This window comes from Oreochromis niloticus, linkage group LG23, assembly GCF_001858045.2.
Source record: "Oreochromis niloticus isolate F11D_XX linkage group LG23, O_niloticus_UMD_NMBU, whole genome shotgun sequence".
Classification (NCBI taxonomy): Eukaryota; Metazoa; Chordata; class Actinopteri; order Cichliformes; family Cichlidae; genus Oreochromis; species Oreochromis niloticus.
Window position 1 is genome coordinate 21854435 of NC_031986.2, and position 15441 is coordinate 21869875.

Sequence of the window (15441 nt, forward strand, 5' to 3'; positions counted from 1 at the left end):
GATTACAGCCTTTCATCTTGCTCAGACCGCCGGCAGCACACAGGCGTCTTTGAGGCCAGATATGGCTTGTAGCAACATCAGCAAGGTCCAGATTTGCAAAGCTGTTTCCCAGCTTTGTGCTCCTGTGGTCTTTCTTTCTCTGGCATGTTTACAGGCTCACTCATTTAGCTCTTTCTCTCACTTAACGCCGCCATCCTCGGTTAAAGGCGAAGGCGCTTTGTACGAGCAATGCCCTTAAAAAGGACAAACTTTAAGAAAATTCAGAGTCTCTCAGAAAACTTTTAATAGCTCAAACAATTTTGAGAATTTGCAGTTCAAGAAAAGACTTTCTTGACTTTCCAGTCAGTCTTTGATAGTTGGTCTTAAAGCTCAAACATTGTATGATCAAGCAAGGACAAATAGGCAGAAATGTTGAGCTGCTTCTCAGAGAAAAAATGGACCAATTTCAATTCCACCCACAGGCGAATTCACTTACACAAAGCAAGTCCTATTAGCTATAATCCCCCACCTAAGAGCACATCTGATCTGACCTCCGCTTTCTATCTCTGCCGTCTTCGAAGCGGGGCTGCTCTATGAACATGACAAATAGCTTATTGATCAGCAGATGTCGTCGTTAATGTCCTTTCGACTTGGGCTGCAGCTGCAGTTGCCTGCTCCCTGCAACCTGTCCTAAGCCCCGAGCATCTCCAGCTGAGTCCCCTGCCTCCCTCCCTGCTCCCTCATCACAACTCCCCACTTCCCAGTTGCTATGAGCGAGCCTCCCCCCCTCAGTCCTACCCCACACCGCCTGCCAGCCACCCTCCTCATCCCTCCTTGTCCTCCAAGGTGTGGAAAGGGTCACAGACAAATGCCATCTGCTCCAGCAGGCAGAAAATGGCAGGTGAGACCAGCTCTGGGCCATGTGACCCCTTACACTGGCCAGCTATGGCTACTGAAAACAAGGTCAGGGGAAGATTTGTGGAAAAACAAAAAAACCCCAGCTCAGCACATTGACAAATCAACAGTGGGAAAGTAGAGATGGAAAGAGGAAAAAAAACTAATCTGCATTGTTTTAATCCACGGGGAAGATTACACAGTCACGGTGCCTTGACACAGCAGCTTGTCAAAAAGAGGTCATGCAAACTCACTCCCCGCCCGTCATGCTTTTTAGCGCTGCAGAGCATCCATATGTTCCCCACCACCACCACATGTCTGTCACTCAGCAACGACTTTAATAAACTCTTTTTCCTCAACACATCCAACCTGCTCTGACTCAACTGTGTGTCAGCGGCATATCAAGGCCACCACTAATGAGAGTGTAAACCTTTAAAAAGACATTTCATCATGTTTAATGAGTGCCCTGCAAACAAACGATGAATAACTGGAAACCCTGGGTTTGGTGTCCAACTGTACAACGTGTCTGATGTTTCCAAATTTGGATTTGCTCCATCTGATGTTGACACTGTGCCGTGGAGCTTTTGTTTCCGTCTGTCAAGGACGTGGTCACATTGAATAGATCGAGCGGGAGAGGCCGGCCAGCATCCCACTGGGGCTTTGTGCTCCATCGAGCAATGATGCTGCGACTGAGTGCAAGAGATGGCAATTGTGTATCTGCATGTGAACTCATGGGGCTTTCGGCTGACGAGGATATAGCAGGTGTTTCTGACACTCAAAATGATCTTTAATTAGATTCAGATAATTAAAAATCCATGTTTTTCATTAATTTACACTTACCACCTGTAGCTCTGCAACATTTGGAGCTTGTTTTGGTACAGATGACACCCACTTGGCAAACATCAGTGAAAACTCCAGCTTTTGCACAACACACCACATCCATGTTTTCTTTTAATTTATAACAATGCAAAAGTCTCGATCCACCACTCATTTCTTTCATATTTTGCTTCCAATGAGCCAGATTTTCTTGATATGTATTCAAGCGCTCTTGGGCAATAGCTCTCCAGGCTTTCTGGAGGTCTTTCAAAGGTTTTGTTGGACATTGGCTACTTTTTCACTCACTTTTAGTCCAGTCCTTGTACCTGGCCATTTTCAGAGGATTATTTATCATTTCTTAAGCCACTTAACGCTGACCTATGAATCATTCAAGCATAAAACACTCAAGGGATGAACCTATCTTGTGTCTAAATATAAAATTCCAAAGATAGCACAGTTTGACAGACATAAAATAGTATTTCTGCACCAAGGTGATTTCCAAAGAGCTATTAGCTAAAAACTTGGCATATCTCAGCATGGTGTGCAGTGTGTCCTTAAAAAAATTGAGGAAACTGGACAAAAGAAGTTTCACGTATTTCCCATTTGATCAAAATATAAAGTAAGACCAAGATGTGCATATTTAGCAATTAAATGAAACATTTTAGTATCTGCCTTCTAACGTAAAAAAAAAAAAAAAAAAAAAAATTGAAATTAGGACAGAGATAAGCCATAATTGTCTAATCGGTGTACTTTGCCAGTGTGAAACTACCCCATAATATGGTACAATGAGAGCCATGAATGTAGTAGGTCACTGGGTCATAAAGGAAGGATGCAAAGAACTAGAGGAATGTACGGACTTCTCTTTCTCCTCTTGACTGATTGATGGGCCCCATATTCTTAGGGGTGGAGGGAGACATCTACAGCATCGTGAGATGCTGCCTAATAAGGGGAAGGAGGCGGTTTTTTTGTTTTTTTTAAAAAAAAAAGTCGAGGTCTATGTTTTAGCTGAACAAAAGCCTTTGTGAAATCATTCATCAATGTCGCCGCTCTGAATCGAACAACACTGGAAAAGAAATGAGAACAAATCCTGGCTGGTGGTATGTTGTTTCTAAAAACTGAGCTTCAAAGACGAGGAATTTTCAAAGTACGGAGTTCCACTGGTTTGTTTACAACATCTAGAGGCTTGCAACAATGCAGAGCCCCTCACAGTTGAATCTCTCACTAGAGCCCATGGAAGACAAAAGCAATCTTTGTAAACAGCACTTCTTCTCAAGACACCAGCATTACGTGAAAAACTTGAGCCTTTATCCATGATTCTTTCAATCAAGATACTGAGTTGAAAGATGTACTTCAAATGGCAAACACTACTTTGAGTTATGAGTGAGTTTATATCTTTGAACCTCAAGGAAACAAATGTCAGTTCTACAAGGCAGGGGTACATTGGGGGATACTTAGAGAATAGGTTGTCCTTTTTAAAACATACCAAACTGACCGTTAGTGGTTTTGTTTTGTTTCTCAGGTTTTGTCTACTTCTACTGACTGAGTGTTTTACACAATGGCACAATGGCTAGAAAAACATTGTAGAAGACCAAGTTTGATGCCTTGCGGAGATAAGAGCAAAAGGAAGAGACACTGGCCAAAGGCTAAGACACAATGCTTACATGTCAACGCTTAAGCACTTCAAAGTACAATGCCATGTAGCATTAAATCATTTAAAGGTATAATTTACGCAATCAGAAACAAGGTACTAACCTTGTTTTTAAGCCAGTTTGGACAACCTTAGAACGATCAGGTTGGAATACACTCCAAAGAGTTTTTTTTCTTCTCACATGGGGTACAAAACAGTAAATGGGAAGCTGGACAGAAGCTGGAGAGATAGAGCTTTGAAAAGGGAGCACCATGAAGACAGCCCACTGACATTTATCCACTGTATTCTCACCTGTGGGCAATCAGACATCACATGGACTCCATAGTAGGGCGCTGGCAGGTTAATGACCAGTTAATGCCCAATCTACACTACACTGGGCATTTGTGTTTCACATGCAGCTTTCAGGGTAATCGGGGTACTCCAATCAGTTGCAGTTGTACAAGTTCAAGGCTTTTGAAACCATTTGGTCCTCAGATCAGTTTGCACAGGTCATCTAAGTGGCTATTAGGTCACTCTGGCTCTCACACGAGATGTCTTAGAAAGTTGGGTGGGGATGACTTAGATGAGAGGGTCATTCCTTTACACATCACTTCCTTTATTAAGGGGCTGTCCTGGCCGAGTAAAGGGGATGGTCAGTGGTCATTTAACCCCCCGCAGCCACCCATCCTGAGACCCTTATTCCCCTTTCCCCTCTGTCCAACCCCCAGCCCCTCTTTGCTCACTCAGGGGGAAAATTACTTTGAGCCGGGGGAATACAGCTCCATTGAGATGGAGAAAGGGTTGTACAAAAGAGGGTGAAGTTTAAAAATTGTCTCTCTTTTCTATGGGGGCTGTGCATTGCTGGAAGGGAAAGGATGATAGCAGCATTGAGGGGACAAGGTCATTAGATTGGCATCTCCATAAGCTCTTCATTTCCATTGTCTGTGCAAATCTGCTCCAAAGGACCTCCATGAGAAATGCCCCCAGTCAACCCCCAAACCAGTCTCCCCCTTTGTCTGCCACTTTTAGTGTGCTTCCAACACAAAAAGCATTTCTCAAGAACTGTGCACAAAGCTTGTCTCAAGCTCAAAACCAAACAACATTGTTCTGCAGCCTCTGGTTGGCAATGAATTGCAGGCAGCTGCTGATATCTTCAGGCAGAACCTCTTACCTTCGGACGTTTCGGCGCTCCTCCTCAAGCTGCTTGAGAAGTTCATCAATGCATTTGTTGGCGTCCATGTATTCCTGCCGAGAGACAGAAAACTTTATGTGAAAATGCTCAAAGAGTCAAATGCTAACACTGATTAAAGGAATACATGCAAAATCACGCCCTGACTGCATCCTCGTGTTGCTTTCATAAATGTCAAAGAACGTCAAGACAGGAGTGCTTTTTAAAAGGTGTGATAATTCAGTTTAGCCTCTTATCCCCTCTCCATGTGTAATTCCAGAAGTACCTCTGGGTAACTTCTAACGGCTGGCCCAGAAGCAAGTCCGGCAGTGTAATGTCAGCTGGGAATAGCCCACACTCACAAAATGTGCGCTACTGAGTTACAGCACACACAAAATGAGCTAAGGCTGAGAGCAGAATGGAAGAAACAGATGTTAGGATTTCTTGGCTTTGGCCTAATGATTTGCTTCTTAGTGGTCTGACATCATATAGCAGAAGGGGGCTGTAACTGTGAGAAATAGGCCACATACAGCGGGCACCATACTTCAAACATCTGGGTTTTCAGATACTCAGTGTCTACCTGCAGTACACAGCAGAGGACACACTGTGCTGTCAGATCAGTGCGGTGGAGGTTTAAGACTAATTAATTAGATATTAGCTTGACAGCTCACGATGCGTCTCATGGGTAAATGGTTATCTCTGTGGGACAGATGCTCTCCATTGATTTCCAGACACTCCCGTCATGTGCTGTGAGTGTAATTGAATAATGGGGATTCCCAAGAAGTCCCTAAGCCAGAAATCTCAGTCTAGGAGGGGAAAAATGGTTGTAGTATCTGCAAACCATCCTTTTTTTTATGTCATGTATGTTGATTGTGAAATATAAACCCTTTTATTTTTGCTTTTACCGCAACTACGGCGCCTTGGCCTGCATCTGAACATAACTCCCTTTGCAGCTATTGTAATCTCAGTTCTCTAATTAGTCACTACCAAAATAAATCCCTTCAGTAAAGCACAAAGTCACTGTTTTAGACCATCATCCAAGGAGAAAAATGAAAAACAAACACCGTGTCTGCAGTTTCCAAACTTTGTGGGAAAACCCTTGATGATAAAATACAGCAGAGTGTCCACACGAGACAAGTTTGGTCAATATGGAAATTTTTCTTGTTGTAGTGATACACTATATCATAACAATACACGTTTCTGGGAAACACATTGGGAAATCCCGCATAATCAGCCAAAAACAGCAACACAGCCTCAAAAATGACCAATTATTTGACAAATGGTCTAATATTGCATTAATGGTCAAAACCAAGATAACCCCAGCACCAACAATGCAATTGACCACTAACACTGTTGCGATAACACAGCATGTTGACTTAAGGGCTTTCTGCCATTATAATATACTTCACGTGATTATGATTTAATCTTTTTTACATTTTTTTCTTGCCATAATAGCAAGTACCCTACTGTGCAAAAGTCTTAAGCCATCCCTCATTTCTTCATAACTTTCTTCCTTGAAATGCTTTTCAGTGGTCTTCAGCTCCATGTTTTTTCTGAAGGTATTTTCAACTTTTTCTTTGGACATTGGCTGCTTTTTACCTTGTTTTCAGGAGTCTTTGTACCTGGTATTTCAGAAGAATATTTAAAAAATTCAATTCTATTTTATTTTATTCATATAGCACCAACTGACAACAACAGTGGCCAGTGGTAAGGCAAAGACCCTACAATAATACAAAAATATTGCACAATACTGTTGCTTGGTGCTCAGGCCTAAGCAAAAGTAAAAGGTAAAACAGATCATTTACAAAAGCAGAAACAATAAATCAGCTCAATATTCCCTTTTGGTTTCACATAAGGCACAAACCCAGTCTCCTGGGTAAAAGTTTTGAGCTTCACTCATTGCCATGACTACATGGATGGTGCCGATCTTTATGCTATTACTTCTACTTATAAGCATTGTTTTTATGTCTTTTCCCCGATTCACGGGGAAGCTATGACATTACAACAACATGACTGGTGAGTAGCAATGATGGTCCCTGAACACTTCATATGATACTGTGGAAAAACACATACACAATGATATCAGATACAACTATTTGGCACAAGCTTTGGGCTTTCAACGCCGTTATTGATTTTGCAGACATGAAACATTGAGCTATTTCACAGCCTGTAACACAGCACTTTTAATAATTTGCATTGAGCAATATGAGGACAGAATGATTCTGACCTCCCTGTGAACCACATTTGGGGCCTGAACAGACCTAAAGTACTTCTGTTATCACTACATGGGCTTTTTTAAGCTGTGGCCTTGAGAGCAAATTCACCAGATGTTCAGAGACTGCTGATCTAAATACAGTAAGCACAGTTGTTTTGTCTGCTGCTTCTTAAGCAATTATTGGACCTAATCTCGCATCTGAGACCGCCACTCAAAGACAGCCATCACCAGCAGCTTGCACCAGTGCCAGGAGAACATGGCAAAGGCCCAGGTGTCCTGCCGAGTTGGCATTCAAGGGCACGCTGGTGACCATTAGGCAAATAGGGCCAAAGCACGACAACAGATCGATGCTTAACAGTGTGGTGGCACATTTTCCAATTTCTGTCACGCAAAAAAAAAAATGACAACAAAAGACATTAACTCAGTTTCCATCCATCATCCCTTTCATCACTGGAATCATCCATTTTTACTTAATCAGCATGACAAATCTTTCATGTTTGGAAAGCAACCAATTACAGTGTCTAACAACACTGCCCTAAAGCCATCTGTCAGTCTCAGAGTGTCACAGAACGGAGCCAGAATGGCACTCAGACCCAAGGCCATTAGTGCGCAGTGCTAAGTTCCCAAAGTTAAATTTACTGTTGGCTCCAGGAGTAGTTAATCAATAGTGCAAACCAAGGCAAATGATTGTTCATGTTTGTGTTCTCTGAATTCATCCTGACCACATGGGTGGACGGAGAGAAGCCTGTAGCTGTGAAATGTGTTCTGCAGAAGAAACAAAGTACACTGTAACAGAAAGATCTCATGCTTTGTTAGGAGGTATACTAGCTAGTAGTATGGATAAACAGTTGAAACTGCCAATATATTATGAATAAAAAGGTGTAACTTGTGTATGGTAGAAAAGTTAAAACAGCAAGGTGAAAGCACAGATACATATATCAGCAAAAACCTTAAAGAAGCAATTGCTGCTGCCTTCTAGGAAGTGTTATGAGGCCATTTCCAAATAATTTGCCCATAATTCTGCAGTGAGAAAGATTATTTACAAGTGGAAAACATTCAAGACAGCTGCCAGTCTTCCCAGGAGTGGAGGCCCCAGCAAATTCACCCTAAGGTGAATTAGGTTTGCAAAGTTGCACCTGACAAAATCACAAGACCTGTGCAGCAATGTGCTTTAGAAGGACAAGACCAAAGTGGAGATGTTTGACCATAATGCACAAAACACAACACATCAACACATCAGCACAATCACCTCATGTTAGCTGTCAGCACGGTGGGAGAGGGTCATGATTTGGGCTTGTTTTGCAACGACAGGACCGGGGCACCTTGTAATCATCAAGTCCACCATGAGCTCCTCTGTATAGCAAAGTATTCTACAGTCAAATGTGAGGACTGTCTGACGGATAAAGCTTCGCCCAATTTATGTCATGAAACAGGTCAATGATTCCAAGCACAGCAGCAAATCTACAACAGAATGGCTGAAAAACGGAAGAATCAAACTGCTGCAATGGGCCAGTCAAAGTCCAGAATTCAACCTGATTGAAATGCTGAGTTGGGACCTTAAGAGAATTGTGCATAAAGTCTCAAGGAACTGCAGCAACGCTGTAAAGAAGAGTGGGCCAGAATTCCTCCACAATGATGTGAGAGACTGATAAAGTCATTTAGACCTGAATTACTTCAAGTTACTGTTGCTAAAGGTAGTTCTACACGCTACTGAATCATGAGATGTGATTGGTTTTCACAAACTACTTCTGCATGTTGGTATGATAATATATCATCACCTGATTTTAAACCTTGTAAAGACCAGATTATTTTTCAATATGTTCTGGTATGAAAAAGGGTATACCTACCATAACTGTAGTAAACTCTAACTGAAAGTTACCTAGATCCAATTAAAACTGACTTCAAGTGAACACATTTGAGCATGAGTGGCCCTGAAGATGAAGAAGTTCAAATATGAACCACTGGTCTAAAGAAAACAAGCACATTCTGAACGTTCAACAAACCAACATCTGCCAATTCATCAACTAAAATGTGTGACTTTTTCTCAAGCGGCCAAGAAACCCTTTTGGGTAGAACATCTGTCTCTGAAACACCATTAGCAACACAATCCCATAATGATTATGACTGCTCCACAAAGGGGAACCTTCTTCGCAAAAAGCCCTGTGTCAGGGGAAATATTTACAGGCCACATCAAAGTCATGTAAAGCTGGCTAAGTCAGTGCTGTCATCACGTAGCCCTCGTCCTAATGACAGGGCACTGAAATAATCCTCAGCACACATGAAGGAATGTAGAGAATGCAGCATGCTTGTTGTCATGTGAAATAGGAGGGTATTTAAAGTGGAGATTTAAAGCATGACTCATGTATGTAATGCCGCGTGTTATATCTTCAGCCAGGCATTACTCCTGACGGTTTTACGGCGTGAGTGAAAGCTGCACCGTTCCCACGAGGCCCAGGTACTCACGTGTAGACTGGAGAGGGAAAAAAAACAGAATTTACTGACCTGAGACTTTATCAGAGGCATATTTCTCAGGACCAGTGCTCTGGTGAATGCAATTCCTTACAGTGCTTAAAATGTCCTAAGAGCTGTAAGCTCATAAGGAGTACGTAAGCACCTCCAAAGTATACTAAATCATGAAGAGGCTTTTACAAAAGTCCCAATATACTTCACCTGACAGCAAGATGTGCACTTACAGAGCAACAGACCTTCAGGAGACGTTGCGGTAAATTAAACTGAATTAGGTGAGATTTGTTGGACTGCTGCATGTAAATCTAATTTTACAGGTAACAGATTTCACTAAAAATTGTTTCTGCTACTCAGTGTTTTAAGATGACAATTGGACTTGAAGCTGCTGAACAAGGTGAAGCCTCTTTTCAAAGCAAATGTCTAAATGTTATTTTATTTCCTTATTGTAGGTATAACGTAGAATGGGGTTAAAACCTGAGCCATTCATTCAAAGTGGCCTCTTTTAGGATCTTGTCACCATCGATGAGGCATGAGCGGTCACTGATGAGTACTTCCTTTTGTCCTTTCTCTGGCAACTTGGTCCCACGTTCCTGCAGTGTGGACATATAAAAAGCTTGCACAAGTCACTAAGACTTCATATGCCATGGAGTTTGTGGTCACTAGGTCTACACCCAGCTGAACACCTATGGAAGATTTTGGACTAATTAAGGAAATACATGAAGGGTATATCTTTTGCAAGAATGACGTCTGTCCCTCAGTAGAGTTCCAGAGACCTAAAAAGTCAAGAAGGACTGAAGCTATTCTGGCAAAGCTTGTTGGATCAACATCCTTTAAAGACTCTTTATGGTGTTTTATTCTTTATTTTGTCACCTTTATGTTGTAATTCATTTCCTGCACTTGAGGTTTTCTAAATAAGAAACCGTTTTAATTATAAATACACATTTTGCCTATTCTTCTTTGTGTGCAGAATGAAAGCTTTTTAAGGTGAATGAATGGAAGGATTGCCCATGGTACAGATGATATTGCACTTTAAAAGCCATTCATTAAAAGCCAGTGCTGTGCACAGTATTGATTTTATGCTGCTTAAATAAAAGCAGGGGCCGAGCTATTGTTAACCTGTCAGGTAATGTGTTTGCAGATGTTCGTGCTCTTCGACCGCTGCTTCTCAGTAATGTTTATCCAGCCGTGTTTACTCAAGTGTGTGAGAGCGTTTGATAAGCAGGCGCTCAGTAGCTGCCGAGGAAAGAGCTTCCCCTGACTCGCGCCATGGCTCGAGTCCCATATCCAGGCCCCCCTCCAACTGCTTGTGTGCCTTTATGAAATTTTTAAATGTAAGTGCCATCCCCCCACTGCCTTGGCACCAAGAAGCAGAGAGGGAACATATATATATATATATATATATATATATATATATATATATATATATATACATATATATATATATATGTGTGTGTGTGTGTGTGTGTATATATAAAGTGAAAAAACAACACACTTCTGACCACACAAACATGCAAACAGGCAGACTGTCTGAGACTCAAAGCCAGTGCAATCTGTTTAAGATTAATGGTCCAGATTTCTCAGTAATAAAACATCAGATGCATTATTCATCCATATGAGCCTCGCAAGCACACTCTGCTCTTTCACACATTTTTGGAGATTAGGAGGGATGGAACCACATCCCCGATGAGCGTCTGCTTCTTATATCGGCCGCTTTGGAGTCCACTGGAAAAAATAAATAAACTTTAAGCTAGATAAAACTCTGACCTGGTTGCCGCAGAGGTCAGGATACGTTCCTTTAAGTCCTCGCTGATGTAAGTTCCTTCCACCACCTTGATGTGTCTGCAGATGAGAACCTCCGCCTGGCTTGACTGATAAGACACCTTGTAGAGGTCTGCAGCCTCTGGGAATAACACCCAGACAAGGTCACAACCTCGAGCCTCCCTAACCCTGCATCCCAACCCATCCCGCCAACCTATCTCTGCTTTCCAGGAGTGGTTTTTTTTTTGCAGACTGATGACATGCCAGCAAGGCCTGTGGGACTGAAAAAGCATCTGAAAAGCCTGAAAAGCTGCAGGTTTGACAGAAAGTAACAGTCCCACATGGGCTACTGCAAGTCAAAGGTTATGCCAACAGAATTTGAGATTTCGTTCTGGGCGTTTTGTTTTGGGGGGTTTTTCACCGTACACTTGAGAATGAGTTATGACAGTGACTTCTCAAGGTGTGGGAGATATACTACATCTGATAGGGCTGTTAGTCTGGGCTTCCTGCCAAACACACAGATGCATCTGCTGCCGAATACACCTGCCATCCAATACTCCAAAGTTTATGTGAACGTCACCGGCAAAAGATGTAAACACTGCAAATTTAATTAGCGTCAATGAAAATGTATTCTCGTTTCCCCAGTATAATTTCTAATGACTGTGATCCTATCATATTATCCAGTAAGACTAAAGCCACTGCTGCTTGTATCAGGTTTAGTTCAGCCTTAGTTAAATTCATTAGTCTTATCAGGATGTTTCGGGGCTCTGTGGTGGTGATCCATCTCTCAGTGGTCTTTACTCACATCCCCAATGACCTGGCGTCATAATATCAGCTCAGCCATCAGGCTCTCATATCCTCAGACCCCGATATCTCCACTGATAGCCCTGCTGTTTATCGCCAGAGCGGGCAGCTTCTTGGGTTAATGCGTGTTATTATTCATGTGGGAAAAACATAGAGGTCTGCGTGCTGTCAGCTTGATCTGTCAGGGAGGTTTGCTGTCAGTGGCGGATGTGATCCCAGATATTTTCATCGGTCGCATAAAGGACAACCATTTCCTGCATCCAAATGATTTGATGAATTCATAGAGGAAATTGTTGATTCTTGAGAAGACACAATGGGCAGAGACAAGGTCACGACCTCTACTGCTTTGGGAGGTCGGCTCTTCTCTGTCCTCAGAGGCTATCATCTATCTTGGTTCAGTCAGAGACACTACAGAGAGCGAGGCACTCGAAGAATCCTTAATAGAAATCTATTGGAGAGTTCCTTAATGGCAGAAATGGTGGTTTTGCCCTCCTCGTTCCCAAAGAGCCAATCAAACTTACTGATCACGCTGCACCAATCACTCACTAATTCTAGTCTAATTTTAAGCACAGCAGTGAAATGAATAGACTTTACCGTTATTAGATATTTATAGCTGTTCATTTTGTGGCTCGTACTCGTTTGTGGATTTGTTCAGTTCTTTTCTTTCATGTTGTAATTACAACATGTTGGCAATCCGTCTGCATTCATAAAATTATTTGCAAACCTACGCTAATCAGTCAGATTGTGCTTGTTTGGTTTGGTTGGTTGGTTGCCTCCCACTAGGTGACTTGTGTAATGGTCTTGTGATTGAAAGTGATCACCCAAAGATTGAGGATGTTGCATGCCTAACCTGTGGGCATCCAGCTGCTCTATTTCCAAGCAAAAAAACGAAAAAACAAATCCGTGCGATTTTTGCCAGCTGCAAGGTGGTTGCTATCAGCCATTGTGAGTTACCACTTTGGATCTTTATGCTGACCATGTTTAGAGACAGAAGACACCATATTTGTAACTACTAAGATTGCAGCTAATGCTAGCTAGCTTGGTTAGCAACATGCATATCACTTTATGGGTGTACTGCTAGGTAGATAAAATAAGAAGAATTTCATGAAATGCAATTCATTACTGAAAATATGATGGAGAAGTGGAAGTCTGAATCGCAGATAGCCACCCACCTGTCAGTGCCCTAATTATGTGTAGGTTTCGGACTTAGTTTAACTTAAATGCGCAATTATTTTTTTTTGCATACAGTTGTGAAGAGGAGGAACTTAGCTACACAGAGTAACACCTTTATTTGTACCAGGCTATAAAAAAGGTTATTTTTGCTGTAAAGTTTATTTTATCATGGAAGTCTATGAGGCCTGACAGGTTCTTGGAAAAAGCCTCAGGTTACTGCATGTTTTTGCCAGATGACTGACCTATAACAGCTTATAACAGTAACAATCCCGGCTTTGAGTGTTCATTAGCAAATATTAAATTTTGAAATGAAAACTACAATAAAAAGCTCTTTCTGCCACGCAGTTAATGAACCATCACTCATTAAATGTTGCTGAATCTGAGTTGAGTGCTTACACTACGCCTGATTGTACCTAAACTGTAACGCTCACACAGTGGCCTCATTGAGTAGAGGACGTTCGTGTAACAAATGCCTCCAGTGAGCAGGATATTCTTCATCTGCCTACCTGCTCCAAACGGAGGAGTGTCAGGCACCAAGGATTACTTCAAGATACAAAAGGTAGCCTGTTCATCATCTAGAATTGGTTTCAGCAGTTTGGGTTATCTGATGTTCTTCCTCCAGCAGCACCTACGGCCGGGCCCAGCCCAAACATCAACACCTCGCCACCGTCAGGAATCCAAATCCCAACAGATTATCTTTCCAAACATTAAGATATGCTCCTTCTCTGCTCTTTGGGTTTGACAGAGTGTCCCATTCATGCCTGTTGGGAACAGTGGCCAAGCTGTTCATGCCACAAATCTCTCAGGGAGGGAGCTGAAAAGGTAGCTCAGACATCGATATTTGATCACTTCCACAGAGCTGCCTGTGTCGAAGAGCCTGTGGATGCGTGGCACACCCATGTGAAAATATACACGCATGTGGATTTAGGAGTTTATATGTGTTTTTGCTGAATCTGTGTGTAAATTTCAAAATAAAAGTCAAAAATGAAGCAGTTAAGCGTAAAGAGTACCAAGACATCATCATATAGTTTGTGCACATGAGTAAGGCTGTTCCTTGTTTGTATGTGGACATCGAAACCTTTGAAAAAATCAATAAATATATCAACAGGAATGAAGGCGTTCAAAGAAGCATTTTTCAGCCAAGAATTGTCCTCCAGCAAAGGCTGCTCTGACCAAACCTCACGGCTGAATTGGATTAAAGAGCTACTGAACTTTCTCTGCATTATATATTTTTCCATTTGTCACATAAATCCCCTTTCTCCGTTTGCTTTGTCTCTTTAATCCCTTTGTATGTTCTCTGCCAAAACACACATCAGGGAGGAGCGGTCGAGGAATGCTACCTTTCCAAATATAAACAAACACTTAGTGTATCCACACTGGTACCAGTGTTTCCAGACAGGATGGGAATCTAGGAAACAGGGAGGGGGGAGCCTGTTGTGTTGCCTGTGCCCAGATTTTACAAGCCTGGGGGTTCACTGGGTTTTTATTATCATCTGGGGGCCAATATTCAGCCAGGTGTACTCTGAGCAGGAGGGAGGATGGTGATGACAGAAATGAAAAGGAAACCTGGACCTGACAAGCCGCGGGAGCACCGGGGAAACCAGGGAGGCTGCTACACGAGAGAATGAGAAAGCAAGTGAGCGTCAAAGAGGATGAGAGAGACAAAAGGAACAAAGAAAGAAAGAAAAGGGATATTTAAAACTGCAACAGCTGCTGGGGAAAGACAGCTAAAACAGGGAGGCAACCATGTTTTGACATTGTGATTTTGACTTTACCTGAGGAGGTTTACTTTTTCTGTTGGGTGAGATCTAAAAGGTTCAGATAAAGTCGTGGACAGTATACAGTCAACACTGAAGTGCCTTTGCACCTGCACGCTCGTCTGTTGTCTGTTTGTTTTGAAAATGTGCACGTGAGGATGGATGACTCACTTACTGCACACAAAATCTACCAACAGGTACAAGTAAAGTAACCTGACCCTGAATGGACAGCGAAGGATGGCAGTGACCACATTCGCACAGGTCGCCTGGTGGGAGGCAAACACTCTGAGACAGATTGGTGAAGATTTGCAAATAATTGCTGCCTAATTTATAGCTGTAGCACTAAGCTATACTGATGCTACATGCTTTCAATTGGAAAAAGATATCCCGGCTACCTAACGCTTTTGTAGCTGGATTTTTCAGACCGATAAGCAGCTTTGGTGAAGCAGAGGTAAGTGACATGGCGCCATCGTCTTGACAACGAGCAAGCTACATCAGCGCTACCAAATCCCTCTGTATGTGAGCTGCCCAGGCAGAAGTAAAACAAAGTCAAAGCAGCGCTAAGTGACGAAGAAATGACCTCTTCCCAATGAGCAAACATGCATCTCCACTATATAGGAGCTACCAACACCCAAACACCACATACAGGCTACGTCAATAGTGCTGTGCTGGATGGAGCGTGATTTACTGGCTACGTTCCTCCATAATAGCGATAGAGAGAGCTGTTTGGGTAGGGATATCTGGTCCCATTGACATCATAGCGAGCCAAGAGTAGGACAAACTG

At 42.4% G+C, this 15441-nt stretch overlaps 1 protein-coding gene across 7 annotated transcripts in view; it reads right to left on the reverse strand.

Moving 5' to 3' along the window:
- LOC100702923 (nck-associated protein 5) overlaps positions 1-15441 on the reverse strand; it is a 163027-nt gene that overhangs the window by 99905 nt on the left and 47681 nt on the right. For all 7 annotated transcript variants that reach the window (XM_019351818.2, XM_019351815.2, XM_019351819.2 and 4 more), the window contains one exon: positions 4488-4561. In XM_019351818.2, coding sequence (XP_019207363.1) covers positions 4488-4561 — 74 coding nt within the window. The remainder of the gene's footprint in view (positions 1-4487; positions 4562-15441) is intronic.